At 37.1% G+C, this 27,740-nt stretch overlaps 2 protein-coding genes and 1 pseudogene across 2 annotated transcripts; all 3 read right to left on the bottom strand.

The window, feature by feature from the left end:
- Positions 1-1,334: 1,334 nt before the first annotated feature.
- On the bottom strand, positions 1,335-10,432 carry LOC131318663 (uncharacterized). Its single transcript, XM_058348582.1, has 11 exons — positions 9,660-10,432; positions 9,320-9,431; positions 8,650-8,817; positions 7,137-7,258; positions 6,142-6,261; positions 5,913-6,018; positions 5,151-5,252; positions 3,883-3,911; positions 3,108-3,159; positions 2,672-2,722; positions 1,335-1,821 (listed from the first exon to the last, which is right to left on the bottom strand). The coding sequence occupies exons 4-10, from the start codon at positions 7,198-7,200 to the stop codon at positions 2,677-2,679; spliced, it is 519 nt and encodes a 172-aa protein (XP_058204565.1). The 5' UTR covers positions 7,201-7,258; positions 8,650-8,817; positions 9,320-9,431; positions 9,660-10,432; the 3' UTR covers positions 1,335-1,821; positions 2,672-2,676.
- Positions 10,433-10,979: 547 nt separating this feature from the next.
- On the bottom strand, positions 10,980-19,500 carry LOC131321137 (U11/U12 small nuclear ribonucleoprotein 65 kDa protein-like; annotated as a pseudogene).
- LOC131318670 (protein SHOOT GRAVITROPISM 6-like) lies at positions 19,314-22,295 on the bottom strand. Its single transcript, XM_058348585.1, has 5 exons — positions 22,088-22,295; positions 20,294-20,371; positions 20,025-20,092; positions 19,846-19,945; positions 19,314-19,741 (listed from the first exon to the last, which is right to left on the bottom strand). The coding sequence occupies exons 2-5, from the start codon at positions 20,306-20,308 to the stop codon at positions 19,682-19,684; spliced, it is 243 nt and encodes an 80-aa protein (XP_058204568.1). The 5' UTR covers positions 20,309-20,371; positions 22,088-22,295; the 3' UTR covers positions 19,314-19,681.
- Between the last annotated feature and the right edge of the window lie 5,445 nt (positions 22,296-27,740).

Below are 27,740 nucleotides of genomic sequence, written 5' to 3' on the forward strand. Positions count from 1 at the left end.
CACCCACGTCCCTCTTTTCATCCCACAAATCACCTTTGATTAGAAAATGTCACATAACAATAGCAATTAAAATGCCACAATCAGCCAACATATAGTTTTCAAAAAATTGACTACCCACGGATGCCCCCGCAACCTCCTACCTCTTCATCCATTGTTGGGCATTCAATCGAACACCTAGTAGTCGCCTTCTTTTAATGGTTTTGCCTGTCTTCTTCCCTAACCATTGGGGTAATAGGAGCTGAGATTGATGTCTACTGAAATATTCAAATAAGATCCTTCTTTATAGCCTCCAAACTACATTGGAAATCAGGAAATAACTACGTTAAATAGAGTATAAAGAACAATTTATTCCACACTATCCCAATCTCTTAGACATGCATTTTTACAAACATATTGAAGGCATCTTTCCTAAACCCACTTGGCTTACCAACTCCAACAGAAACAGATTAGTGAGAGCAAATCTCTGAAGTGTGAACAAACACATGAGATCTACATCATATAATATATCACCATTGATCTTTTTCTATCAAGGGATACATATAGGAAGCATCAAATGGAATCTTGGGTGAACTTTGATGAGGTCCCTTAGCCACCAAATCATACAGGAAGAGGGGAAAATTTTTCTGAAATCAAAACATTTGTTGGGACCAAAGGGAACTTTAGACAAAAAGAAACCCTAAAACAATACCTTTATGGTCTTGAAACACAGGGTTTCTGACAACCCTTGTGGTCATTTGTTGACCTAATACATTGTTCATAAGAAAAGAAAATTAATCAGTTCTTATCAGAAAAAAAAAAATTAACCAGTCAAATATTGAAAGACAAAGGAAAAGAGAAGAAGAAAGGAACAAAAATTTAGTGCAGCTTGCTATGTGCACAAAAAAAAAAAAAACTTACAAACCATAACCACGGCCCACGGGTACCAGAACGGGACTACGGGAGGAGAGAGGCGCGGTTGGACAGAGAGTTGGCGTTGCAAGCCATGGTTGATTTGGGTGTTGGATGTGGGAAAAACGATTGTGTGTGTGTGTGTGTGTGTGAGAGAGAGAGAGAGAGAGCGCTCTATACTTGGTCTTGGAATAGAAAGGTTTGAATTTTGAATTTATTCACAGCAATGGAGGTTTTGGGTTTTGAGTGCTCAACAATAAACCCACATGTCATCTCAAGCATTGTAGTACCTTTTTGAGAGCTAAAACAGATAGTTGGATTTTAAAACTATTTAGGACAATTGGATTTTGATCCAAGGATTTTGAAACTATTTCTCCAATCATCCCCCGCCCATACCCCCAATGATTAGGGACTAGATGGGTTATGTTATGTTGTTGTTGTTAGGACAATTGGATTTTGATCCAATGACTGAAAATAGAGATGGCTGGCTTCAGGAGAAAAAGCAACAGGAATGGGGATTGTTTTGAATAGTCAGATGAAACATAGGGCATTTCAATGGTTAGGATTTATAGGAGACATTTGGACCAATGAAATCACGACACATACACAGTTTTTTGAAAAAGCTGAGCTGCATTGTTATATAGATTTTGCCATACAGGAGGATATCTGAAGATGTTTTACATGTGGTTACAAGTTTTTTTTCCATATATTTAGCAGTAAAAATTCTGTCAATGCTAGGATAACAACAAAAACGTAATAAAATGAAAGCAAGAAAGCTAAAGAATCACTGTAATCATTCTACATAGAGATAAAAATTTAAAATACAAGCTAGAACATACACCCTGGCATACACCTTTGTAAGATACTCTGCCCAACATTGTTGAGAATGTCTTTTAGTTTTTCCAAAACAATGTCCAAGTGGGATGCTGCCACCTAGAGTAAGACATAGCATAGTTTAGATGTGGTCAAACGTAGAAGACTAGCAATAGAGTTGCAAAGTGCAGATACCAATCCCATGGCTTTCGCCAAACCGAGCCTATTAGTCGGAAAGGCAATATTTGCTTGTTTATACATCCAATCAATCTTGTCACAAACATAAGCCCTGTTATCAACTCTCTGAAGAAGCATGCCCAGACACCTATGCATAGACTGGAAAAATGAAAGAATTTCAAACTTTGAGTCCTCCGATTAGAGATTCCTAATTGCAAATTTAGTTATTTCTTATCTTCCACAAGATTAATTCTTGCTTCACGTTTGAGGAAAATGTGTATTTCATAGTTTGGATTAGTGGGAGCAAAACATGTACCAAGGGAGAGAACCCCAATAAATTCTCTTCATGCTTCTCCCATATTCTCTTTTTACTTTTCTCTTTTTCTCATTGTTGTGCATCTTTTACCTCACCTATCAACTGTAACTAAATAACACAGAAAGTTCCAGATTGGGTTTGTGTTTTTTCTTTTCCGCCATTGTACTCTAGGAAAACAATACTAGAATGACCAACTAAGTCGGTATACTTCACTCTGTACTTTTCGAAAACACTAATGTCGCGCGTACTCAGTACAATGGTTCGAATTCGAGTTTTCATTATGTGGCTTACGTAAGAATCAGATTGCACTGTATGAAATTACTTCAGAAAAATGAAAATCAGTATAAACAGATCCAAGGTTTCTGAAATGGGTCCAATGACATCATGCATCCTATTGGCTTTCAGGATATTGATATCAATCTGAGGGATAAATGGCAAATAAAGTTTAAAAAGGAGATAGATAAGAATTACTCTGACCAATATTATAGGAACTTCAATATTTTGTAATTCCAGCTTGATGAAGTCCATCTGCCCAAAAAATGAGATCACGGACTTATTAAACTGACACACCAATAAAGAGAGTTAGTTTTGGTAAGTGGAAAGTAGAGCCCTATTATGAGAACTCAGAAGTATATTAAGTCTAAAACGTTTTCCAGGGAAATTGCTTCATTTACATGGGAGCTCGATCTTATTTTATTATTTGCACCGTGGGGATCGCCAACTAATGCAAAACAATTGGTAAAATGCCTTGGTAAGCTTTTCTAATGGACACATTTATCAACCTAATTTTCATTGCTTCTCAAACAACCCAGTTCCTAAGGAGTATGCCCTTGCAAGTTTAAACAGATCACATGCCTTGCATAGTTATATTGTGAAACATAACTTTGAAACTACGAGCCAAATAAAATTTTACCTTATGGTTAATCTGTTCTTCCAATGAGAACAACATTCCGATGCTCCCAATTCCAACAATGAAAGAGGACTCTCCATATGAGAATTACACCAATACTAGCATAGTACATGCTAAAACTTCAAAACTCATGTATTGCACAAGAAACAAGAGGAAAGACAAGCATACCGCAGTCAACAAACCAGTGTTACAGCTACTCTATAAGGTAGTGCTGATACTCCTACAAAGGAGTAGTAACTTGTGTATGTCTTAGAGGTGCAAACTGCCAATACTTGATAACAAAAAAGAACTTGGCGGTTTTCCTGTTCCAAAACCTATCAAATGCTTTGTAAATCGAGATGTCGCTACTCCGATATGCACAGAGATTTTATTGTAAAAGAAAGCATAATAAAGGTTACTTGTTCTCTTTAAATAGAGGCAAATTTATGTGAAGCCTAGTCCGACTTTTATTTACCATGTAACATATTGATGTTGTGAAATAGATGGGCAAAATATCTTTTATGATAATTTTTCCTGTAGTTGATCCCCATCAAAGAATAAATATAGTTCAACGACATTATAATGATTTACGAGTTCCTGTCAATGTTTGTAAGAGTTTGACCAGATGTTTTACTTAGTAGCAGTTATCTATTTCTAATAAATTCTTTTATAGGGGCTCAGACCTATGTCGAGAAGAAGCCAATTAATTAAGACAAGAAAATGAAAGGTATAGTCCAAATCAGTTGAAGCTTAATTAAAATAACCAGCTACTCTATAACTCATTATCCAGAAGAAATACCTTCTTTGTATGGGATATGTAACCAACAGCTGAATGACCAAAACAAAAGAAACCAATTAGAGTATAAACCAGCTCCATCTTTTAGAAACATTAATTTAACACTATATTAATTATTGTAACAATTGCAACCATGAGGAGTAAGAACGAGTATAACAGCTGAAGAACATGAACTTCTTGTTCTTGAGCTGAAGAATATGAACTAAGAAGCAACCATGTCTTGCCTGTAATCGATGCGGTTCCATCAAGTAGCTCATACAAATTTTCAAGGAAATCAATATAAAAGGATACAACACCTGTGATAACCACCACACTTCTTAGCTCTCCCAAATGGATTTAGTCTTAAAAGTACCAAAAAATAAGAGACATTAACTATCCATAATCCTACAAATCTGGATTTCCAGGGATGAACAACACATGCAATTTAGGATCGTCAGCATGGTTTTCATTCTCAACATTTTCAAGTACGACTCTTCGTCACTGCTAGCCTCCATGTGTCCTCGTCACTATCAAGTCCACAATAGTGACAATACACATAGTGGCAATACGGTTAACTCTGAACCTACTATCTAAAACATTAGTATAATGGAAGGCAACTAAGACAAAAAGACATTCAAATAATATGAAGTTGGCTTACTCCTTTAAACAACAATTTTGATAAAATTTTGTAATGGTCAGAGAGAGGGGTATTATACGTACAGGGTATCAATCGACCAACTATACATTAAACCTCTTCAAAACCTCTATCCCAAGAGTTGATGGGTATAGAGATGTAATTCCGCACTCACTCACTCACTCAAACACACAGATTGTATTAATCAAACAAAAAACAGGAATAAAAATACAATTACACAACTCTCTGGTCTCACACCTCTCACACTCACTCTCACACACTACTCACGGTGGGGGAACCCCCCTAGGATTAACCTAAGAGCCTAAGCAAATCAGTAACTTCAACTATACCAAGGATTCTTGGTTTAGTGACACTCCTGGCCAAATTTCAGTGTGGCACTAAACCAAGGATTAACCTTAGAGCCTAAGCAAATCAGTAACTTCGACTATACTGGATGGAACTGTGACAACAATTTCGAAGCATAATCATGTGCCTACTACTATAGGAAAAAAAAATGCATAACACGACTCAAATATACTTAAAACCCATATTCATGTGTCAATTGCATGTAGTCAAATCTATTGAGTGTTTAATCAATTTGACAAACTAATAAGCCAAACAAAGCACCAAAAAATTAGAATCCTAAGTCACAAATCACCTCCTCTTGCGGTCCACAAACGCAGAAGCCAACTCCGAATCAGTCGGAAGCAACGAAAATTGATAGTTCCATCCATACAAGATCCCCTCCCCAATACACACTCTTGATGTAGTTCCCAAGACAATTATCGAAAATAAAATTACAAAAATATCAGTTCTTTTGTTTTCAAATTGCATTTTTTCCAAATTCAATACGTACAAAAATAATAGAAGATTTTTTGCTCGCCACGGTTTCCATTTGATTCTGGTTCTCCTTTTTTTTTTGTAAGATAATGCACACTTCTGACTTCTGAGGCAGTTCCCAAGACAATTATCGAAAATAAATTTTCAAAAATTTCAGTTTCTCCTTTTGTATTCCCATTGCATTTTTAGTGAATTCAATTGAAGACATAGCAAAATAATAGTAGGATCCTTTTCGTTCACCACTATTTTTCGTTCGATTCTAATTCCCACATATTTTCTCAGCATCAGTAACTCATCATTGTATGCTAGAAGTTAAGGGGGGGAAAAACATACTCCCTCCGTCCCATTTTGGTTGTCCTTTTTTGATATTCGTATCAGTTTTCAATCGCTTATATCTTTCAATGTGAATCTCTAAAAATATGTCTTATTTGATAGATTTCAATTTGTTTTATAATACAAAATTGTCGAAATCATGAAAAATATTAGAGATTGAAAGATATATGTAATAGACATAAAAGAGACAAAAGCAATAATGGACAACCAAAATGGAACAGGGGGAGTAATAAAAAAGAGGAAAAACCTGGTGTATTGGAGCAACCAATAGAAGTACTGGCAGATCTTCTCGAGAATAATGGTGCTTATCTCGGGGAAAGTCACATCCTCATGCTGCGTTTCAGCAAAACTCCCTGCATCAAATCCAAATCTCGAACTGAAAACCCTCTGTTTCAAGCCCTCTATTTGATCGGCCCAAATAGAACTGAAAACCCTAATTTTAAAAAAGGGGAAGAGAAATGGGTGGAGAGAGAAACCTAGGGAGGTGAGCCTGATGGTTTGGGAGACCATAGCGGCCTTCTTGTCGATGACAAATTCGAAGCCCTCAGCGCTGATCAACTTCACCGTGTCTTCCTTCCTCATCTTCACCACCGTCCCTTCAACAAACCGAATTAGGTGATTCGTGTTTACCTACAAAAATTCTACTCCATGGTTGTTTTCTGATCATAAGTATCACACTATTCATACATGGATGATGCGCGCGCGCGCGAGAGAGAGAGGGAACGCAATTTCTGGCGAAATTTGCGTCAAGAAACAGTAAGGACCTTACAGTTTTACCAAAAAGCCCCTAACAAAAGAGAAAAAAAAAGACAAAACAGTATACAAAAAAGAGGACGTAAAGGGAAAACATAGAAAGTCTGAAAACCCGTTAAAGTAATCTGTAAATAGCCTAATAGTGTTTGTGGCCCACCACTTTAAAGTGCAAAATTACTAAAACGCCCAAAACTAAGGAGTAGATCCAACACCATGTGTCCCAGGGGCATTTCCATCCTAAAGTGGCAAAATGTAAGCCACTCCTTGGAACTATATTCCTTTATAGGCGCTTGTGGATATAAAGGTCATCTGGGAAAAGATTTTGGTGTAAGAGTCCACTTCTCAGAATAGAAGATTGAGCCATTTTGAGGTTGTCAATTGCTTGGAAGAGCAACCCTAGGTATCTAGTGGATATTCAAGCCCTAGAGGGTGTGACAGTTTCCGAAGGTTTGGACATTTAGTACCTGTAATGTGGATACCTTCAATATGGGAAACTTGAACGGGAACCTGGATCATATGCCCTAACTAGTTGTGCATTTGGGCCATTACAACATTAGATGTACTTATTAAATTGAAATATAACATCTAATTACAGACTATTAACTTATCAAATTGAAATATATCCCTTGAAGTATTATTACCAACTTTGCTTTTGCATTTTCTGATTATCATAATCAATAGAAGTTAAGCAAGGAAAAGCATTTCAACGCATAAGTACATGTGAGCAAGTGCAATATGCTCATCATCAGGCTTATAAAGTTCATATTGTTTTGCAAAAGCATTTCCCAACGAAATCACCCAGTCAGTATCTTGAATATCATCCAAAGCTTCTGCAAGAAACTGTCGCCAAGAAATAAAGATTTACTAGCACAACATGGTATCTAAAGATGGCCAGCATTTAGTATATAAGCTTTATTACCAAGACAAAAACATATTGCAAAAAGCAAGATACACATCAGCTAAAAAGGAAAACAAGCCTCAAGTCAAATCACTCCTTTACCAAGAACGTCACAAGATATACCCTAGACGATATAAGAGGCTAGGCGACAAACCAAGCTAGAAATTAATTTGGTTACTATGTAACGCCCCTAGCCCTGTCTATAGTTCTCCACTTTTGGCTAGTTGTGCATGGCTTTAAAACTCATATCCAATAAAGGTCCAAAGCTCACACATATGAGGCACTTCATACACATCATCAAGTGATACAGAACAAAGCATATCAACTTGCTACCCTGACCACACCTTATCAATCTGACCCCAAGTGGTGTTTTACCGTGATCTACTCCAGTAGAGACCCTCGTCTTCGTATGATAGCTCATGTTTTCAGTTGGTCCAAAGACTCCAACATCTGATACCATTTGTAATCCTTTGACCACATGTCATACGGGGTTGCTACAAAATGTATTTTGCACCTTAAAGCTTGCATTTAAAACTTCACACATACTCCCAAAATATTCAGGACCCTATGAATGAGGTCACATGAAGGTATCAAGTCTAGATACTTTGTAGTGTGAGCTCCGGATGGTTCAATGCATTTTAAAGTAAATGTGTCTGGACTAATGCAAATAATGTATGGCTTCAACGTGAGGCTCCGTCAATTCAAATGGCATCAGAGCTAGAACCAGCCAAACATGTGGGCTAGCTAAAGTGAATACGTATGGTCCTAAGTGAAGTTGATTGTGGTGACCAAGATCCATGAGAGCTTAGGGCCAAAGAAGAATGAGGCAAGGTGAAAGTACCACATCCTTGTACCATGGCATGCATTGTTCGGCCCAATGTGTGGCGAAGTCTCTTATAACTATTCCTTGTGCCTTCATCGTAGTTGTGAAATGTCTATAACTCTGAGCTAGACCAAAGCGGACCAATTATGCAATGCATGCCCCGTGCATTAAATCCTCCTTGTCCTAAATAGTAAATTTTGCATCTTATTTGCTGTGTTATTTGCCACCACAACCCTCTTCTACTCAATGCCTTTGGAACTGCAAATATTTTCTCACTTCAAATAAAGCATCTTATTTTAGGACATTCCTCAACAAGATTGGGGAAAAACTGAGAAAATTTGTAACCACTTGTGAGTAGTGAAATTTGTTTATCTTCTGAGCTGCCCCAAAACCAAACAATAGTGACGCAACATATGCTGCAATTGTACACTCTCATTGCTTATGAAGGTATGTAACCAAAGGATCCAACAATAGTAGCAATCAAACCAAAAAGGGCCTCAAACAAAGTACCTGATCCGTCCGACCTGTCAAAAGGTTTATTTTACATTCGTACGCAAAATCTTTCGAAGGCCACCCAGTCTTCAACACAGTATTTCGCTTCAGTCATAGAGTTTGGCCATGGAACCTTCTTGCATTCCAAGACCTCAAGTTGGCACAAGGGCCATCCCTTAATGAATTCTACACGGCATAACAATTTTAAAGCTGAACAAATCAGAAAAGGAGGAAGATAAAGTTGTTTCTGCACAACACCACCTCTCAGAAAGACCATTCAGCAATTTATTCAGCAGCATGCATTGTTGTCATTTTAAATAAGGAAAAACCATAAAATATTTGAAAACTATTTTATTCTCTCCAATTGCAACACCCACAGAAGCCTCCAACGATAGGGTTTGTATCAAGTGACTTTTCATGGTGTATGCATAACTTGAGGAAAAACTTCCACGCTACTTGAGGAAGCCTCCAAAAAAAAAAATTTAAAAATTCTTATATCTCACTAATTAGCCAAATGCAATTAAGCACTTTTGATTCAGTCAAGCCTAAGAATACCCAAAAAAAATGATCACATCTGTCCAGGTCACACCATTCATCCATTGCAGTATGGTAGTACCAACAGACATACTCTAGCCACTACCCTAGTAAAATGTATAAAACGAATATCTGGGTTAACAGAGCTCGTTACCTTCTGAAATAAGTCTTGGAGACATATTGACACGCCGCATATAGTGGGTGATTACTCCAACAGGAAGAGGAGCAGCAGTAAGAGCTAGATACAACTTCTTCACTTTTTTGTCCTGATGATAGACAATACAAAGCTTCAGAGTTCAAGGGAAGGACCCGAAGCATAAATGTAAAAGAAATAACAGAGTTCACAGCTAAAACAACATAAATTTCATCTTGGATGGGTGTAAACATAGAGGCTGTCCCCTTATGGGATGTGATGTACACACTTTTGGCTGTAGCTCTTCACTGGATATGTCACAATGTACTTTGCAAATCAGAAAGTGAATTTATGAACTTACTCTGATCTTTCCATGGAATACTGAACAATACTCCTTCATTCTAGTCTCCTCTCTCCAATTGAAAGACACATCAATTCATCTTGTCAATCACACCCTGATGTATTAAATTGCTTACTTAGATCGTCAGCCCCACGCTAGCTTCCAATCTCATCTGTGTCTTTTCATCCAAGTTCTTCTTGTATTTTAAATATAACAGCCTGACAAGGGACATCATCATTCTCTTACAAATCTTTAGCCTTCCATTCACAACTTGACTAACTATTCTCCTCTCTTTTCCCGTAACCACCTATCTTTTCACCATGCAGATTTGTTTTCGACCATTCAAATTCCTTGAAGAAAGTCCCATTTTCCATCCTCCTAACTTTTTCACAGCATTCAAATTACTCAAAGACATGCTTGTTTTCCAAATTAAAACATTGGATTGGACTAAAAATCAAACGAGACCATTCCATACCAAGACAAAAAAGAAGCCCGAAACAAGACTACATAAAAATTGGATATTTATCATCCTACAAGTTCGAATAGTACATGAAAGAAATTGTCAAATATAAAGCACTAGACAAATCTTTTCTTTTTTCACTTGTACCCCCAGCACTCATTTCTTCAAAATAATAAGTTCGCCGCCAACAAAAAAAACACCAATAAGTATTTTGTTCATAGCCTCTTCACTATTGTCTTGAGAGTCCATAAATCAGTGCACGGATCTTTCCAAACCCGCTCCACCCAAGACTTTTGTACTTTTAGGGTAAAGAGGCGCTTCTAATGTTATGAGACCATTGGATTTTGATCCATAGAGATGGCTGGCTTCAGGAGAAAAAGCAACGGGAATGGGGATTGTTTTGAACGGTCAGATGAAACATAGGGCATTTCAATGATTACGATTTATAGAAGACATTTGGACCAATGAAATTATGACACAGTTTTTTCAAAAAACTGAGCTGCATTGCTATATAGATAATCACATTGAAAAAGTTTTCGTTTTCTTTTGATAAGGAGACATAAGAGTTATTGCTATCAGCTTACATCTCTTTTCTTATAGTCCTTGCTTATTCATCGCACAATGTACCATGGTTCTGAGTTTTAAGCATTTGGAAGCCATGCTCGGTTACTATAATAGGACTTTGCATAACGAATGAACCTCTAATTTGAATATCAAGGGTGAGAACCTCAGTTAGTGAAATTAAGTCAAATGCAGCACTAGTGATAACCTCATGAGTTCAAAAAGGAAGAGATACTTGTCTAGGTTTTGATATATCAACCTTTACTAATCAAGGATAAGACACTTAGAGTCACAATCTGAGTGGCCTGCTACTCTGGAGCAAGAGGATCATGCAGGAGCACCACCAACCGGACAAAGAGTTCTTGAAAGTAAAGAAAACACATCAATGTTGGCATTTCCTACGTAGAAACCAGAATCAGTTATTTAGGACATCAACTACACCAGATTAAACCTAACCTCGGGATTTGGAATATCAGCTCGAGCTTTACACTCAGTAAGCATTGTACTACTATGAGAAGATCTATGTCTACACAACTCAGAGATGCATCTGCAAACCTGCAATAGCAACAAGCCATTTGTACTCTTGTATCAACAAACATTGGAACAATGCAAAGTACAATCCAACAAACAGACACAGAGTAATGATGCACAAAAAGTCCTACCGTGGCAACTGCACCAGTGTAGACCTGTGGAATAATCATCTTCAATAGAAAAGGCCAGAGGGCATTCTGCAAAATCAAATGTAAGATGGAGATTACACAGTTTGATATTCTGAATATGACACCATTACGACTACATAGGAAAAGAAAAGCAATACCACCAAGAAATTGAAGTATGAAAATGAATAAGCAGAAAGAACAGTTGCTTGAACGGGTATAGAGGAAATATCTAATGTACCTCCATTTCAGGAACAGTAATCATCACTAGAAGTAGACCTTTTTTCACAAATTTCCCGTAGCTCGATTGGACAAACCACCCCAATCTTCACCTGAGAATCAGAGTGATTGTTAACAGTAAGTGAATCAGAAATGACTATTTTCACATAATGATCATGACACTCAAAGGGATCAAACTCAAGGACTTTGTTTCAGAGCACCTTACCAGAAACAAGATACATGAATTTTTAGATCCATATTCCAAGGTGTAGCAGGCCGAGTGAAATGGCTCGTGCTATTCTGAATGTGATCCGATGGTCCAATTTAACCTAAGTCATATTTTTCCCTTTACATTCGGCATGCTGACGGCCTCATCCCGAGGGTCCTGTCAACTACAGTTCGCTTAATCGACTCGGCTTCCGGTCCCCTAACAGACGGGAAGCACGTTCGGTCAGGGACCCTCCGACGGCCACGCACCACGCTCGGTACTAGACGAGCGTGGCCAACACTCCAGCTCACCCGCATGGGAACAACAATCTTGGCTATGATGACAATCGTGACGTCATCCGAGCGGTTATCAGGATTAGGATAGGGGCACATGAAGGTGTCAGCTCATCCTATAAACGGTTACAAAACCCTAAACGTGACGTAAGGGTGACATCAGTCGACGCGTGTTGAGCGTTGGTGCAATCTTGGAAACCAAGCTAAGAGATTCTCTATAAATATCCCATTATACCTTCTTGGAAGAGGTACGCATAGAAAAACCCTAGCTCTTGGTTCTGAACTTCTCTTTGCAAGTGAACTGACTCTTGCACCGGAGGGCCATTCCAGAGAACATCTGGTGTGGTCTTTAGTCGTATTTCATTTTGCAGGGCAAAGAGAAGGCTAGGAGCAGATCTCAAACCCTTGGTCCAAAAGAGCGAATCATCTGGAATGGAGCCCCACACAAGGTAACATGTCAAAAATCGATAGTGCCAAAAATAGTCCATTAAGGGTAAGGGGGGCTAAACGTGTCTTCCTTATAATGACTAAATAATTAAACAAGTTTCTGATGAACATGTGAACATATATTGAGGGTTTTGTATGCTCTTGTTATCTCCTATTATTTTAAGGGTAGTTTAGTCTTTTTGCTAATTAGGGTTGCCTAGGGTTTTATCTATTTAATCCCTTGTACATCTTGTAATTACCTCAATGCAATATACGTTGATTGTTCTCCTTTGCAAAACTATCAGAACAATGTAACAAACTTCGAATAGTCTATAGCAAACGAAAACCAATAATCAACCAACGATTCCATTTTTAAAGTCAGGTCTTAACCTCGTATCTCCTGTAAGGGAGAACATATATGTGCCAGCTGGCTTTAAGGCTTCCTTTGAGCTTTCCAGATCATTTCTGTAATGCCCTGTAACCTCAAGCACCTACAACAACAACAACAGAACCCATGTAGTCCCCAATCATTGGGGGTATGGGCCGGGGAGGATTGGAGACAGACCTAATATTTGGCAATGTGCACAAAGTGGCTGCTCTCAAGCACCTCAACATAGAAATTAAATTTGTAACGACCCGTCCCACATCATTACTACAACCACCCATAAGCTGTTCATACATATAATTACGAGTGAAACCACCACCCCGGCCAACCCCCACGGTGGGAGCACCTCCAACTACTTTGTCCCTATTTTTCTTTCCCACAACAAGAAAGAGAATAGCTACTCTGTTCCTGCTGTTTCCTCTTCTCCCTTCTTTAGACTACGAAGCTGACTCATCAAAGAGATCTAAGAGATTGACACTTGGCCATTTAATAATTCTCATTTTCTTTGTTTCCTTCACTTTTCTTGTCTATTGTCGAACATCAATTTTTCCCTTTTGTTGGTTAAGTAAAGAAGTTGTGGAGTAACAGAGAGAAGTTGGAAGCGTGTATTGAGCTCACCGAATATGAAATAAAAGTCATCAGCAACCACATCTTTCACCAAGTTCTTTATGTACAACACAGAAGCCGGATTCCCAGTTGCATAATTCTGCCAAAATTGAAGAGATTTTAGTAGGAACTGAGTATCTCATGTTTGCACCTTATTAATGCTTGTTTTCGAAACACATCCTATATGATTGCGGATGTTGGAGATACATATGAATTAGCTGGTTAGCCCTATTTATACAAACTAGCGAGGCAAACCCAACCCACCAGCATCCATTTACAAGAAAGAAAAACACATAATCAGACAAACTGAAAAACTGCACGAACAGTGCATCATCCGTTGACCTATCATGATACAGAACATATTGACAACAACATTTTATTTTCCATACAAACTAGGGATGGCAACAAGAGTTATGACGAACACATCTCCTACCCAATCCCATCCTTATGTACAATATATTTCATATTCTACCGTTCCCAACTCAAGTCGCCTACAGTAGGTAACATCTGTCAGTGTATCTTACAATTCTGTTTACACAGATTTAAACCTAACCCTCTTAACATCATCTATTCTACTTCCAACCATATAAGCTTAGAGTTTCTATTCCTGACAAAGAGTTTCAGAATAAGATTTAGATTGGGTGCCACATGTGGCTGATATATCTTACGTTAGATTTGTTTCATAAACATTGTTAATTATATTTTCCTCCAAACAGAACATTTTCCAATGCAGCATGAGTCCTACCCATCTAATTTCATATGACATCCCTCTAAAATATATCTAAATACCTATTTTCAAAAAACATGTCCTCCTACTCAGCTAAACTAATCGTTTTCCACTTAAATGAGCTTTTATCTGTCAAAACTACATAAATTATATGATATTAAACTTCGGAGAGTATCCTATTCTATTATTTATTCATCGAAATTCGCCTTTCGATCTACATTATGCCTATTGCATCCTATAGAGCCCCCCATTTCTCTCTGTCCAGACCGTTCCTTAGGACAAGCTACAAACAAGATTATAATGGCACAGCTTCAAATGAAAAGTAAGTAATTGTCAGCAGAGAGAGAGTGGCGCAGAAAATTATTTAATATGTAGGACTGGAGCCATCATGCAGCTCCAAAATACAGGTTTGATACCTTTAAAATCAGAAAACTACATTCAAGTCGAGCAGAAACATTAAACAAGTGTTACCAATTATCTTCTTTGAACAGAATATGAAGTAGACACCATAATCTCTCATGATCACAAACTATAGCAAGATCTTACCATCGCACGTACAAATAGGATTGTGATCATGACATAAATGTGTAAAATTGAAAAATTCATGACAAAACATGAATTAATATAGCCAACAAATGAATTATGTTTCACTAATCAGTAAAATTGTTTCTTGCCTACCTTAAACATGAGAAGTGATAAAATTTCCTCAGAAGGCAACTTTCCACCCTCCAATTCATCTGGAGTTAGACAAAGTTTGAGATCTAAATTCTAGTCAGGCACAATTTGTTCTTTCTCGACTTCACTTGATCTGTTTGCCCACTCTGCACTTGTTTAGGCACAATTTTGATCTGCAATCAAAACCAAAGCGACGCTTCAGATAACTTCAACACAAGGCGAAAAATACTACCACTGCTTCTTTCAAAACAAACAGAAATGACCTGTAAAACAGGGTTCTTCTTTGTTATCACAGGGATCTCTTTTGGAACCAAGCTGGCAGGTCTCACTCCAACTACCTCATGAGCCACATCTACAGGGCCTACAATGGATTCGCGCTTGATGCGCTCCAGCAGGATATGCCTTATCATCAACTTCATAAAAGACAATTGACTCCAAACAATTAGCATCTCCGGAAACGAAATCCATAAAAAGTAAGCAGAATGGATCTGGACACGAACACAGCACGACATGTTTCAGAAAGAACAAGACATTGAACGACAAGGACTCAACAACGAATATTGCTTTGATAATAAAATACCATCTACACAATACAAATATATCATCATATACTATCCACAGCTTAGTTGCAGGAAACTCCTAAAATGGAGCCGCTCCCTCCTTGGGAGCCCACTTTTGCGCTCCCAACTAAGGAGCTCAACAGGAACCCGCTCCCATTGAGATAGGAGCTCGCTCCTTACAAAGATGGGAGCTTTTATATGATCTTTGTATAGGAAAACGGGGATTTGTCACTTGGCTTTATTCATTGATCTTCAATGAACACATGATATCTAGCCCAAGTCATGATATCTTGAAAATAAAATCATATATTGTAACACTAGCCCATTTCTTACATTAATGGTGGACTTGGCAAATATTACTTCTTAAAATGATTGTACTTTCAAATTGAATACTCTATTCTACATAATTTTTATAATATATGTACACGCTACTCTCACGCTCCCAACCTTGGGAGCTTCTGTATTCCCTCGCTGCCCCACTTCCGCTCCCGCCCCTACTTCGTGCAACTAAGATCCACAATGTGGATTTAGTGGAATCATGTTACACATTTTACAAACTAGAGACATTTGTATACGATGTCCTATATCTTTTCTTAACAAATTTACTTTGTAAAATAGATATTTGGGATTAGAAGCCTAACATCAAAATTATAAGCTAAACAATGAGCATGTGCCCCTCCAAATGTTTAAATCGTGAAAAAATTGAATGACACATTTGGACGAAATTCAAGTTAGAAGAGCCTGTCAAGTGTCATTGTTCGACGATCATTTGACACAGAAATGCCTCCTTAGCTCCTTAAAGCTAAATCTACTAGTAAATGGTTAAGCAATATGTATATAGCTCTTACATGCTCTCTTACATGACTTGTCCCGGCACAATTGCAGACGAACCATAAAAATAGGAAGAATTCTCAAAGATAGTGTATCTAATTGGAGAATTGTGTAGTTTTTCATTATTTTTTAGCAGGTAAGCACGAGCACATCCAAAGACATGTCAAACCAACACAAACCAAGTACCAGCAATATTGGTTATTGATGCATGGTAAACCTGAGTAGTACTTTCCTCAATACATATATCGTGTTTCTCGCTTGATGTGACTTTCTCTATGTGCAGCGTGCTTTTACAAATAAGCTTTGGTTTGTAGCTTTTTTAGAATGGGACATTCAACTGTAGTCTGACCCTCACTTTTGGCATTAAGTTGCCATTTGTAGGTCGGATCCTAAATCGATGAAACCCTACCCCTAATTTTTTTAATTCAGCTTTCTCACAGCTAGATATATTTCATTCTGTCAATTAAAAGAATGCATTTTGTACATATTGCAGTCATATCCGTACTATACTTTGCTGGGGTTTTCGGTATTGACATACCCTATAACGAACCATTTACTTTACACATGCTTCGCAAGTAACAGTACACTAGAATTTACAGAAATGACCTTTTAAAAATGTGTACTAACCAAAATCGTATCCTATTTTTCCCAACAGAGTCGCATTCTCCCCATCTATCATATCATATCACATATATGTACTGTCTATTCATCTAATGAGCCTCGTAGCGTGACGATACAGAACCTTAACTTCTTGGTCTTTAAAATGGTAAGACCATTATATGTGGTATGGAGACATGATTTGAACGTGAAGCCCATGTTTAGAAACATGAAACATAATGCTGAAAATAACACAAGTTGTGCCTTCTTGATTGGAAATTGTCCTCATTGCCCCCTTTCTCGTAAAACTCCATGTGTGGTAAACAGGATTTGAACATACAATGTTCTTTTGAAATCATAACACCAATTATCAGATAAATAATGTATTACATTTTCCAAATTAAGTGTCTGCAACTTAAAGTGTTTGACCAAGAAATGCATACATTTACGCCTACTTCCGAACCTAGATGTTCAAAGCTAACAACCCAAGCACGATATTGACATATGACTTAGTGGTTACCTCATCTGAAGACTCCAATTCTGACTAACCACTAAAAAGATCTGTTGAAGGCAGCTTGTTAGCTAATGGGGGTGGTGGAGGTGGTGGAGGTGGTGGAGAGGAAGGCAAAGCAGGGACTCTTGCAGAACGCGGTAGAGGTGGAGTAGGAAGTGCAATATGAAATGGAGCAGGAATATTCATCTTGTTCATCAAGTGAAATACCTGCAATTGGGTAGTCTTCAGCAAATATAACTCGATACACTCGGGATATAATTTATTGAGATCAATAAATGAAAAATTAGGAGTCTAATAAAACTTTTAAAAACAAAATTAGGCTCTGCAGCATGAGTCATGGCCTGTGTATAGAATCGAGGCCTGGCAATAAGAGCATTTTCAATGTTGGTAAGAATATTTCGATCTAGTGTAGGGTAAGCATACCTACGTCACAGCAAGTTGGTTAAGAAGCAAAAATCAATCAAGAAACAAATCTGTACAAATGTGGAACTATTTCAAAAGAAAATTCATCAGACAAACCACTTGGTACAATCTCTAATAAAAATCAAGAGTCTAGACTGTCTAGTATATAAGTGAAGTCACCTGCTTATTATGCTGCAGAGAAGAGGTACGCACTCAACATCATCTCAATACCCTCAGTCTCCGCAAGATACCTGGTATTAAAACTTTCCTAATTTCCTATGATCCATAATCTGATTAAATCTTCAACTTCCACCATACATGGGCATTTTTTCCCTTTTCACCTAACTAGGGCTCGTTGGCAGAAGAGAAAAGAAAGAAAAAGAAACAAGAAAACACGGGAAGAAATAACCTATTCTTATTGTCCACTCCCGTCAGAACATTTTACCGACTCAGAGAGAGAGGAGAGAGAGCAACGTGTTAAAAGGTTGAGAGTAATAACACTCCAGCTTTAAAATGACTCCTTAGTAAACTATACGTCTATACATACTTGTTAATGGTTTATGCCACTCATTTAACAGGTGGCATATCTGATGGCTCACTGTTTTCCTCCAGAGAAAAGGTAACAAACCACCGGTTTCGACCAAATCTGTTGGCTTACATATTTTCTCTGGGGAAATGCAAATAAAGACATGTTTCAACCAAATCTGTTGGCTTACATATTTTCTCTAGTGAAATGCAAATAAACCACATGTTTCCACCAAATCTGCTGCCATTAAGCCTTTCTGTAGTCAAGTTAAAACAAATCATATGCCTAGGAATAAGTCATGAGCAGATACAAAAACCCAATGAACTCCATGTCATTTGTAATCGGGTACCATACTTAACAACAGCAAAAGAATATAAATAACCATCAGCAGTGAAGTTGTGTAAGCAGTTAAATAGGTTTTAGAAGTAATAAGGGGTACAAGGGTGAGGGCGAGATATCTCCCCTCTTTTGTACGTCACTACTATGCCTATAACTCATGAACCAAAAGTCCACACACAAATATGGTCAACTCTGTATTGGTTGTCCATACCAACTACAAAGTTCGACTAAAGATGCAATGGTACTGGGATGTACACCCTGCGCTCCGACATAAATTAATACTTACAGGTGTGGTTTATCGACTTTTTTGGGCCCACCGCCCATTGGGCCTATGTGGCTATATCGAATCGAATGAAGTTTTCCATGCTAACTTACACGTGCAGGATCGACAATTAGGAAATAAAAAAGTGTATACGACAAACAAACTCAAGGTGAGGAGGAAAGGGGTAGCCAACACCAAATCTTTCAGCAATAGGTTCACTAGTGGGAAAGGACCCTAATTTTGATCCTGCATTAAGATATCAGGTCACAATAGCATCATTTGTCATAGATGATGAGTGCTTCACTGATTGAGCAGCAGCTTGTTGATGTGTATTATTCTCTGTTGTTTTATTAGCTCTCTCCACTGACAAGAGTTTACCCAGAAAATGCAACCTGACCAAGCATGTTGAGACAAAATTCAGAGCCTTTTTCCACATCAGATTAATACAAATCAGGTAAGCACGTGAAAAGATCAAGGAACACATAAAACATCAGAAAATGAGCAAGCAATAGCAGTGAAGAGAAGTGAAATAAATTACATGAAACTTGTATCTACACACATGCCAGTCAAGCCACCAGCACACACACACATCCAAAAGTTCACGTGCACTTCCATGTCTATCCATTTCATTATTTGACTAAGTCAAACCAAAGGTTATTCACAATATAGCTTCATTAAAAGACAGCAAATATTTGACCAAGGGTTCCATAATATTAACGAAAACTTAATTCATTCAAGGGACGGGATATTACAATTCCTATCCATATCTGATACAGCACAGTGGCGCGCAAGATATTCAACAAACAACTCCGAATGGACCAACCAAGTAACAATGCGAAGCCATGACAACAATAAACTACACAAAAGCAATAAGAGAACATATCAGAAATTATTAAATTAATAAACAAGTCTTTATCAAGTGCCATTCCATATGCAACGACTTGAAAGATCATAGCATACCTCTGAAAGAGCTTTACGGACAGCCAAATTTTGTTCATCTAGCAACAACTTTATAGCTTCAACAAGTGAAGGCCTTTTACAATGCCAAGCTTCAGACAACCTTCACACGGTAAACAAAGTTAGTTGATATAGTACATCTAAAGAGATAAATAGCAAACAAATGGCGAGAGGACAGAAACTTGGGAAGTAGATGCTTTAAGACACAAAGTGCACCAAAGGTCAAAGGTTCCTCTTTCAACCTGAATTTCTGATAGTGATAAAGAGCTCAAGGTGAGATGGTGGCAAACATAAAAGCATACAAGAATTTAATATGAAAGCTAATGGTACACCACATGTGTTTTCTGTCCTTCCTGTTTCTATTCAAGGAAATAACAAGAATCGCTTAAAGATAGTAAACCACACAAAGTAATGAGCCTTGAAAATCTTCACGCTCAGAGATGATACCCACATTCAGAAAGAACATGAACAAATCCTTGGGGTATACCAAGCCAACTGTCAGAAAGCAATGTTGAAGTTCATTGTAGGTCTGCCACATGCAAGAACAAGAACAAGAGAAAGCAAAACAAATTAGTAAGATGAATTACAAGAACATCCATCCAATGAAACATAAAGCACTACTAGTATGTCTAGGAAGATAATGAGCAAGAAACAACGTTATCCCTCTAAAAGATGGTAAACATGGAAATAAATATCAAGGAAACAAATGGGCACAACAGCAATATCTAACTTTAGAGCATATATATAGTTAACAAAATATGTAGGAAACAGAAAATGTAAACCAAAACCGGAAGCAAAAATTGAGGTCAGCCAAGCCTTATAGAAACACTCTTTTGGCAGAAAGTGTACACAAAACACTCAGAAAATCTCAAGCAAAATTCAGAAGGAAAAAAGATTGAGCCAACTCTTGATGCTGCAAAAAAAAAAAACACAACTAAACTACTGGGACTAAATCAACCAACACCTGATTTAAATCAGCAACTAAGCCTGAAAAAGGTTGTACAAGGAGGAAAAGTAATACTTCGTTTCTCAAACAGATTGATAATACTTTCAAATTAAGGAAATACATAAAGCCATAGCTATCATCTAATGCTCTCAAATGTTTTTTTTTTTTGAACGGCCAATAAAATTTTATTTATCACAATGATAAAAAAAATAAAATCGTTACAATAGGAATATCAGGATAGCTGAAAAACACGCTATTCATCAGGTTACGTGGCACATATTCAATAGGCTACTAACACTTCTTGACCATAATAACAAGGGGGTACATAAATATTGGTCCTTCCTCACATAAGGACTTGTGTTTTCATCCTGGGCACATTGGAAGGTTATGTTTCCGTCCCTAAATTTAAATAAACCAAACTTTGCCCTTATTGCACTATATTACCTACTTTTTTGCTCCTATATAGGCAAACAGGTTTGGGACTAAAATCTGAACTTAGAAATCCTCCACCACTATTTCGGGATATACCCAATAAACAAAATCCTTTATTCTACACTTTCCATTATTGGTTACGAAACTTTCGAATCACGGCAGCTATGCTCACCATCTTCTTCTTACTAGCCAAATCCAACCTCGCCGGCAAAACCCTAATCACACCCAACAACCTCCTCCCTGGCAAAGTCAACAGCCTCACCACTATCGCCACCTCCCTCGATAGTGGTATGCTATAATCAAAACAAAAGGCAAAAAGGGAAGGGGCGAACATATTTGTACACTAAATGGACAGAAATATAGCTCTCATTCGCCTTTGCCACGAAACACAAAAGAAAAACATAAGCAAATAGTTTGATCAAACTTACTTAATCACTTGTCATTCAATATGCTCAATTTTAAGTACTGAATTGGTTATGATTAAAGTCACACATTCATCACAAAAACAAATTTCAGTCGCATATGCAATCGCAGGGCGGACGGGGGTGACGGTGAGAGGGAGCCGCAGTCCCCCAATTAAGCCTTCAAAAGTAACCTAAGTAAAAATTTCTACAAGTTCTTCAAAATATCACCCCTTCCTGTCCACGTAACACTATATGCACCACTGGAATAAAGTAAAGATTTCCTGGTCCGAGTTCAAACGTGCCTATAAACCGTGAACGAACAAACGATGAACCAGAATATAGAGTCGTTGTTAAGCTCTGTCTGAATCAGACATGACATTGAAATATTTCCGAGTATTAAAAATTCGTGCGGGAGATAAGAGAAACGAAGAAAGAGTTAGGGTTAGGGCCAAAGAATTAGAACCTCTGTCTGCAAAAGCAGAAGCACCGTATCTCCAATAGGGATCCTCCATTCACGCCCCTCTCTCTCTCTCTCCCTCACTCTCTCTCTCTCTCCACTGTAATTTTCTGATCGACGAACTCGGCATATTGACCTCAATCTAGGAAGGCCTGGCCTGGCCTGCACTCAAAGGAAGAATCGCAGGGAGGCATCAAGAGAGGGAGGATTTTGAAATTTGAAAAAGAAACGGCGTGAGGGGATCCATAGCGGTTAAGAACTGGAGAAACGAAATTTTTTTTGTAAAGATACGAGACGACATTGTAGTAAGATACGTTGGAGAGAGAGAGAGAGAGAGAGAGAGAGAACCGTGGAATTGCAGAGAGAGAGAGAGAGAATGTGTGACGTTATATGGAGCGTCTTTATTGTGAATCAATTTGATTGGATGATTCAAAATGAAGAAAGGGTGAGGCGGTGAAACCGGGCATTAAATGCCATTTGCACTTTAGCCCTCCACAGATTGTGTAAATATAAGTTAGGCCCCTGGGACTTCAACTATAAATAAAGGCCACAGTTCTTGGTCTCTAATAATATGTCGTTAGACTTGAAGACTAACCTTTCTCTTTGGGCGCTGCTATTCGCAGGCCTCTATTTTCTCTCATAGCCCGTTAAAAATTTTCAATTATACTTGACAGTTAGTTACTAAAATTGAGATATATTTTCAGCATCCAATTACCGAAATATAATATTTTTTTCAACAGCTATTTACCGAAAATGTATGTTCGGCAGTTGTTTACCGAAAGTTGAACATATTTTCGACATGTAGTTACCGAAATATAATCTTGTTTTCAACAGCAATTTACCGAAATGTTATTTATGATTTTCAACAACCATTTACCGAAATGTAATGGGCTACGGAAGAAAATAAAGGGCTGCGAATAGCGGCGCCCTTCTCTTTTCGACGGTTCCAGAAGTAATTATCTTCTCGTATATATTGTGTTATCTCGCTCTTACGTCCATTTTAATTCTTAATTGTCACCAACTTACCGTGTCATGCCAACTCACCAAGTCTTGCTTGTTTCAATTAGGAGTGGCAACACCAACAATGTAGTTTTTTTTGTAGCTTTTTAGTTTTTGTCTTTTATTCAATTTTTTATTTCATTTCTTAGTTGAAGTCAAACTTTTGTGGATTATTGGTTTGTCTCATCGAAAAGAATCGAAAAAGTAATGACTTTTACCCGAATATTTTGAAAAAAAAAATATTTGATTCAAAAATATTTTACACATATCCCAACCTATAGGCAAACTTTAAAAAAAATCACTCAATAATGTAACTACTCTTAAACTAAACAATATGTAGAGCATAACCTATTATATACTATTAAAATCATCAAAGAAAACTCTCCGAATATAATATTATTGAACCTCACATGCACACAAATCAAGTGATGGTTGCAAAAATTCAAAATCCTAACATTTAGATCTCAATAACATATCAAAAAGGAGATAGAAAGAGAAAAACAAAAGTAATGAGGGATGGTTAGATTGACCTCTCACCTCATCACCGTCAGTAATGGCCTATGGAAGCAGTGATTGTTCAACCTTGTTGGAAGAGTATGTGAGAACTGAGAAGGGTTTCTTTTCTTTCAACGAAACAAGGAAGAAGAAGCATCGTAATAGTAGATCACAGAAGAAGAAAATGACTGAAGTCTCAGGTAGATTTTTATCAAGTTAAACGGCATCGTTTTGCTTGAGAAATATATTAGGCTACTGTGGATCATTAGATCTCCCTATCGATGCGTTGTCAAGCCCACAGAGGACAAAGATCTTCATAGAAGATTCAGATCCCTCAGATTCTCTCAGATTTTGTTTTTATCGGGATTATACGATTTTGAATGGCCACTTCGTGAATCTTTTTCGGGTTTATTTAAGTGATGATAAAATCCGTAATAATACAGTTTCTATAACTTGTCAAAAAAATTAATGATGTCACAAATTGTATTATTAATTATTTTTTTGCACTCATTTATCTTGTAATAAAGTAGATTCAAATATTTTCTTGAAACCTGTTTATTTCAAAATTAATTGTTTAGAAGTAAATTTTCACAACACGTTTACCTTGAAATAGAATAAATTAACAAATTGAATGGAACTTGTTTGATTTGAGAATATGTGCTCAGAAGTTGATAGATATATTCAATTAACATGATTTTTTTAGTATTGAGTAAATTTTTTTAAATGATAATACAAGTCAAAACGACTCGGATTATATGGAGAGAGGATCCGATCTCGTTGATTAATATGTTTCAAATCATCATTGCAGTCCAAAGTGGAAGGCTTCAACCCAAAGGTTAATTTAATGAATCTTGGAAAAAGTCTATCTTTTCGAAGTCAATGCCTTTTGTCCTGCGGTTTATTTACGGTTTGTTTAGACGATTTTTTCCGGTGTTGTTTTTCTTAGTTTTTTTGGGTTTTTTGAATTTTTTCTTATTCAAATTTTTTTCGTGTTAGTTATTAGTCTTGTGTCAAACTTTTTGTGAATTATTGGTTCGTCTCAACAAAAGGAATCGGAAAAGTAATTTTTTAACATTTATCGAAATATCCAAGATAAAAGCCCAAGTTTAGCGCAAAACTAATAAACGCAATTATTTTTTAAAAAAGCACAAAATGCCAAAAAGCCCAAAAAATTAAGAGAAACAACCCCTTACTCGACAATACACTATTCAACTGAAAAAAATTCCAAATGACCCAAATTCTAAGTTAGAATTTGACATTAAGAATGATAAAAACCTCTTCAATCTTGTCCTAACTTCAATACTAGGTTTTGGCAATGCAATTCTAATTTAACATCAACTTTTATAATTTTCAAACTTGTCATATTGTCTAATTCATTTTTCTTGCACTGGAAAATGAGATATAGGTTTTGTAACGCCCCGATTTTTCAAGGAATTTTGGGAGCAATATAAAATAACTTTTTAAGAAATTTTTTGCTAATCAAGTACAATTTTTTCAAAAGAGAGGTTTAATCATTTCAATCCCAAGATAGATTTACTGAATCAAAATACATTAACTTCATAACCGACTCTAGGCTTGATAAGCATACTCAATCTCCGCTCCTGATTTTCTTCCTATCTCAATACCGCTCCACCATTAAATCCTGCACCCGCTGGCAAATTGATCGCCGAAGCAACCGATTTGCCAGGATACAGACATATCCGTGAGTAATAAATCATCCAGTAGAATAATCCAACTCAACCACCTCATTTACTTTACAGCTAGCAAGCAAACAATATAATATCAAACTAGGATAGTAAAGCAGAAATAGCACATAAACCAATTCATTACTATCCATTAGCCTGATGTGTGATCTAAGATCTAGTCATGCCCTGTCCCATGAGATCACTTTCTTTTGTTGTCGCGGATTGCACCTAAGTTATGTACCTAGTGTCTATCCCTCTCGTTACAACAAAAGGAAGCTTATCATGCCCGAATCATAACTAGGGTTCGTCTATCTTATGCACCACCTCACAATCATCACTGGACTTACTTTGCCAGTTTCAAATCATCATTGGGCTTACTTTGCCACATTCAAATCATCACATCCAACTCATCACATCTCAAAATCTCGCCTGCAGGCAATCTAAAAATAAAACTTTCCAATTTATCCATTATCTAGCATCATCTAGGTGAATTCTATTCACATACCACTCCATGTCTCTAGGGTCCAATCTAGCACAATAATCATGATTTCGAAACAAGATAAATAAGGTAAGATTTTATTGGAACAATAATAACAAGATAATATCAAATAAAATCCACGTAACATTTTATGAGTGGGCCATTGCCCTTAATCTTGTATGGCCACGATGTCAATAATAAAGTAGAACTTTTATAAAAATAATTTTAAAAAAAAAATTCTAGGCTCTCATTAATAATTTCTAAGAAATTAGATTGATTAAGAACTAATTAAATATATTAATTAGGTAAAAATATTAGAATAATTATCATGACCTTGATAAGAGTCCTAAAGGTCCTATACAACATGTTCGAGTGCCAAAAGTTGGGTTCGGAGGGTCGCGAGATTATTTTAAAATAAAGATATTAACAAAAGTTGCCAAAAGTAAAAATAATTAGATAATAAATAATCTAATAAATAAAATATGTTGAGATTAACAAAGTTTCATCTTAGAAACGTAAGGAGTCTAAAAAAAAATTACTCGGGCATTAATAACAAGGTTTATAAGGTCATAAAGTAATTTTGAATGGAAACACTTTAAAAATAATAATAAATAGTAAATTTAAATAAATATTTATATAAATCTAGCAAGATATCATCTTTGAGATACGAGAAGTCTAGGAAAAATAATTTGGGTGGTAAAAACGTTCTTCGGAAGGTCGCAAAGATTTTTTGTTTGTAGACTTTGAATGAAAACAAGTAAAAAATATAAAAAATAGATAATAAAATATAAAAAAATGTGATATTAACAAGTTATGATCTTTAAGGTGTGAAAAGTCTAGGAAAAATAGTCCGGTGTCAAAAATGATGTTCGGAAGGTCGCAAAATGGTTTTAAACCAAAACAGTACACACCGCAAGGTTGAACTGAGTTGACCTTGCGGCCTGCAAGGTTAGAGACCTAGTTCTTGCGGTTGGGCAACCCGAAGGTTGCGGCCGCGAGGTTTCTGCCAGAAATCTTTTTTTTGTTCGTTTGGCTTTGATTTTCGTGCATGGGACTATGGGCGAGCTATGGTTAGGCCTAAAAACACTTTTATATATATACTTAGAGAGGGTTTGGATAGGATTATAATACCTTGAATTGTCCGGATTGGATTGAAAACGAAACTTTGGAATTTTTTGAAGTTGACTTCGGTTTTGGCCGATGGGGAGCCTTGGGATTGAATTGAATTTTGTTTGGCGTTGCTTTGGGGTGTATGAGGTGATTGGAAATGTTGGATTGAGTTTTGGTTGGGTCTAGGCACAAAACTCACTTTTCTCTCTCTCACTTTCTCTCTCTACAACTCCATAGCTTGAAGCTTGGTTTCTTTCGGTTTTTCTCTTCTTTTCTGACTCAATGGAGGGTGGTGGTTGTAAAGGTGTGCTTGCAGGTCGAAGTGGTGGGGTATTTATAGGTGAATTTTGGTGGAGGAGGAAAAAAGTGAATTTAACGGAGTTGGATTCATGGGATTTGGAATGAACGAATTTGGGCTTGGTTTTAAGGTTAGGGAGAAATGGATGGGAAGGAATTAAATTCGAGTTTTGCTTGGTGGTGAAGAAAATTTTGGTTTGGAGCAAGGGGGGATGAATTTTGTTTTCTTGGAGGTGAAGGAGATGGAGGGAGTAATGGCTGAAGAGAGTGAGCTAAGGGAGGGAGAGAGGGAGGCATTGCAGGAGATTGAGGTGAGGGAGGTGATGGGGTGCATTCATGCACGATGGAGGGAAAAAAAATAATGCATGCATGGAGTATAATTGCATGCATTTTAGAAAAAAAATAAGTAATTGTATTAAGAAAATAATTCTAATAATATTATTATTAGAAAAAAAATTTGGGTAAAAAATCTGGGTCGTTATAGGTTTAAATCAATGCTCTAAATTTAACAAACTCAAGGACCTTGCAGTGCAGACGTTGTAGTGCAAGGGTGCAGTACAGGGGTGTAGTACGCGATCTGAGTCATCCATCTCTA

Source organism: Rhododendron vialii, chromosome 3a, assembly GCF_030253575.1.
Source record: "Rhododendron vialii isolate Sample 1 chromosome 3a, ASM3025357v1".
NCBI lineage: Eukaryota > Viridiplantae > Streptophyta > Magnoliopsida > Ericales > Ericaceae > Rhododendron > Rhododendron vialii.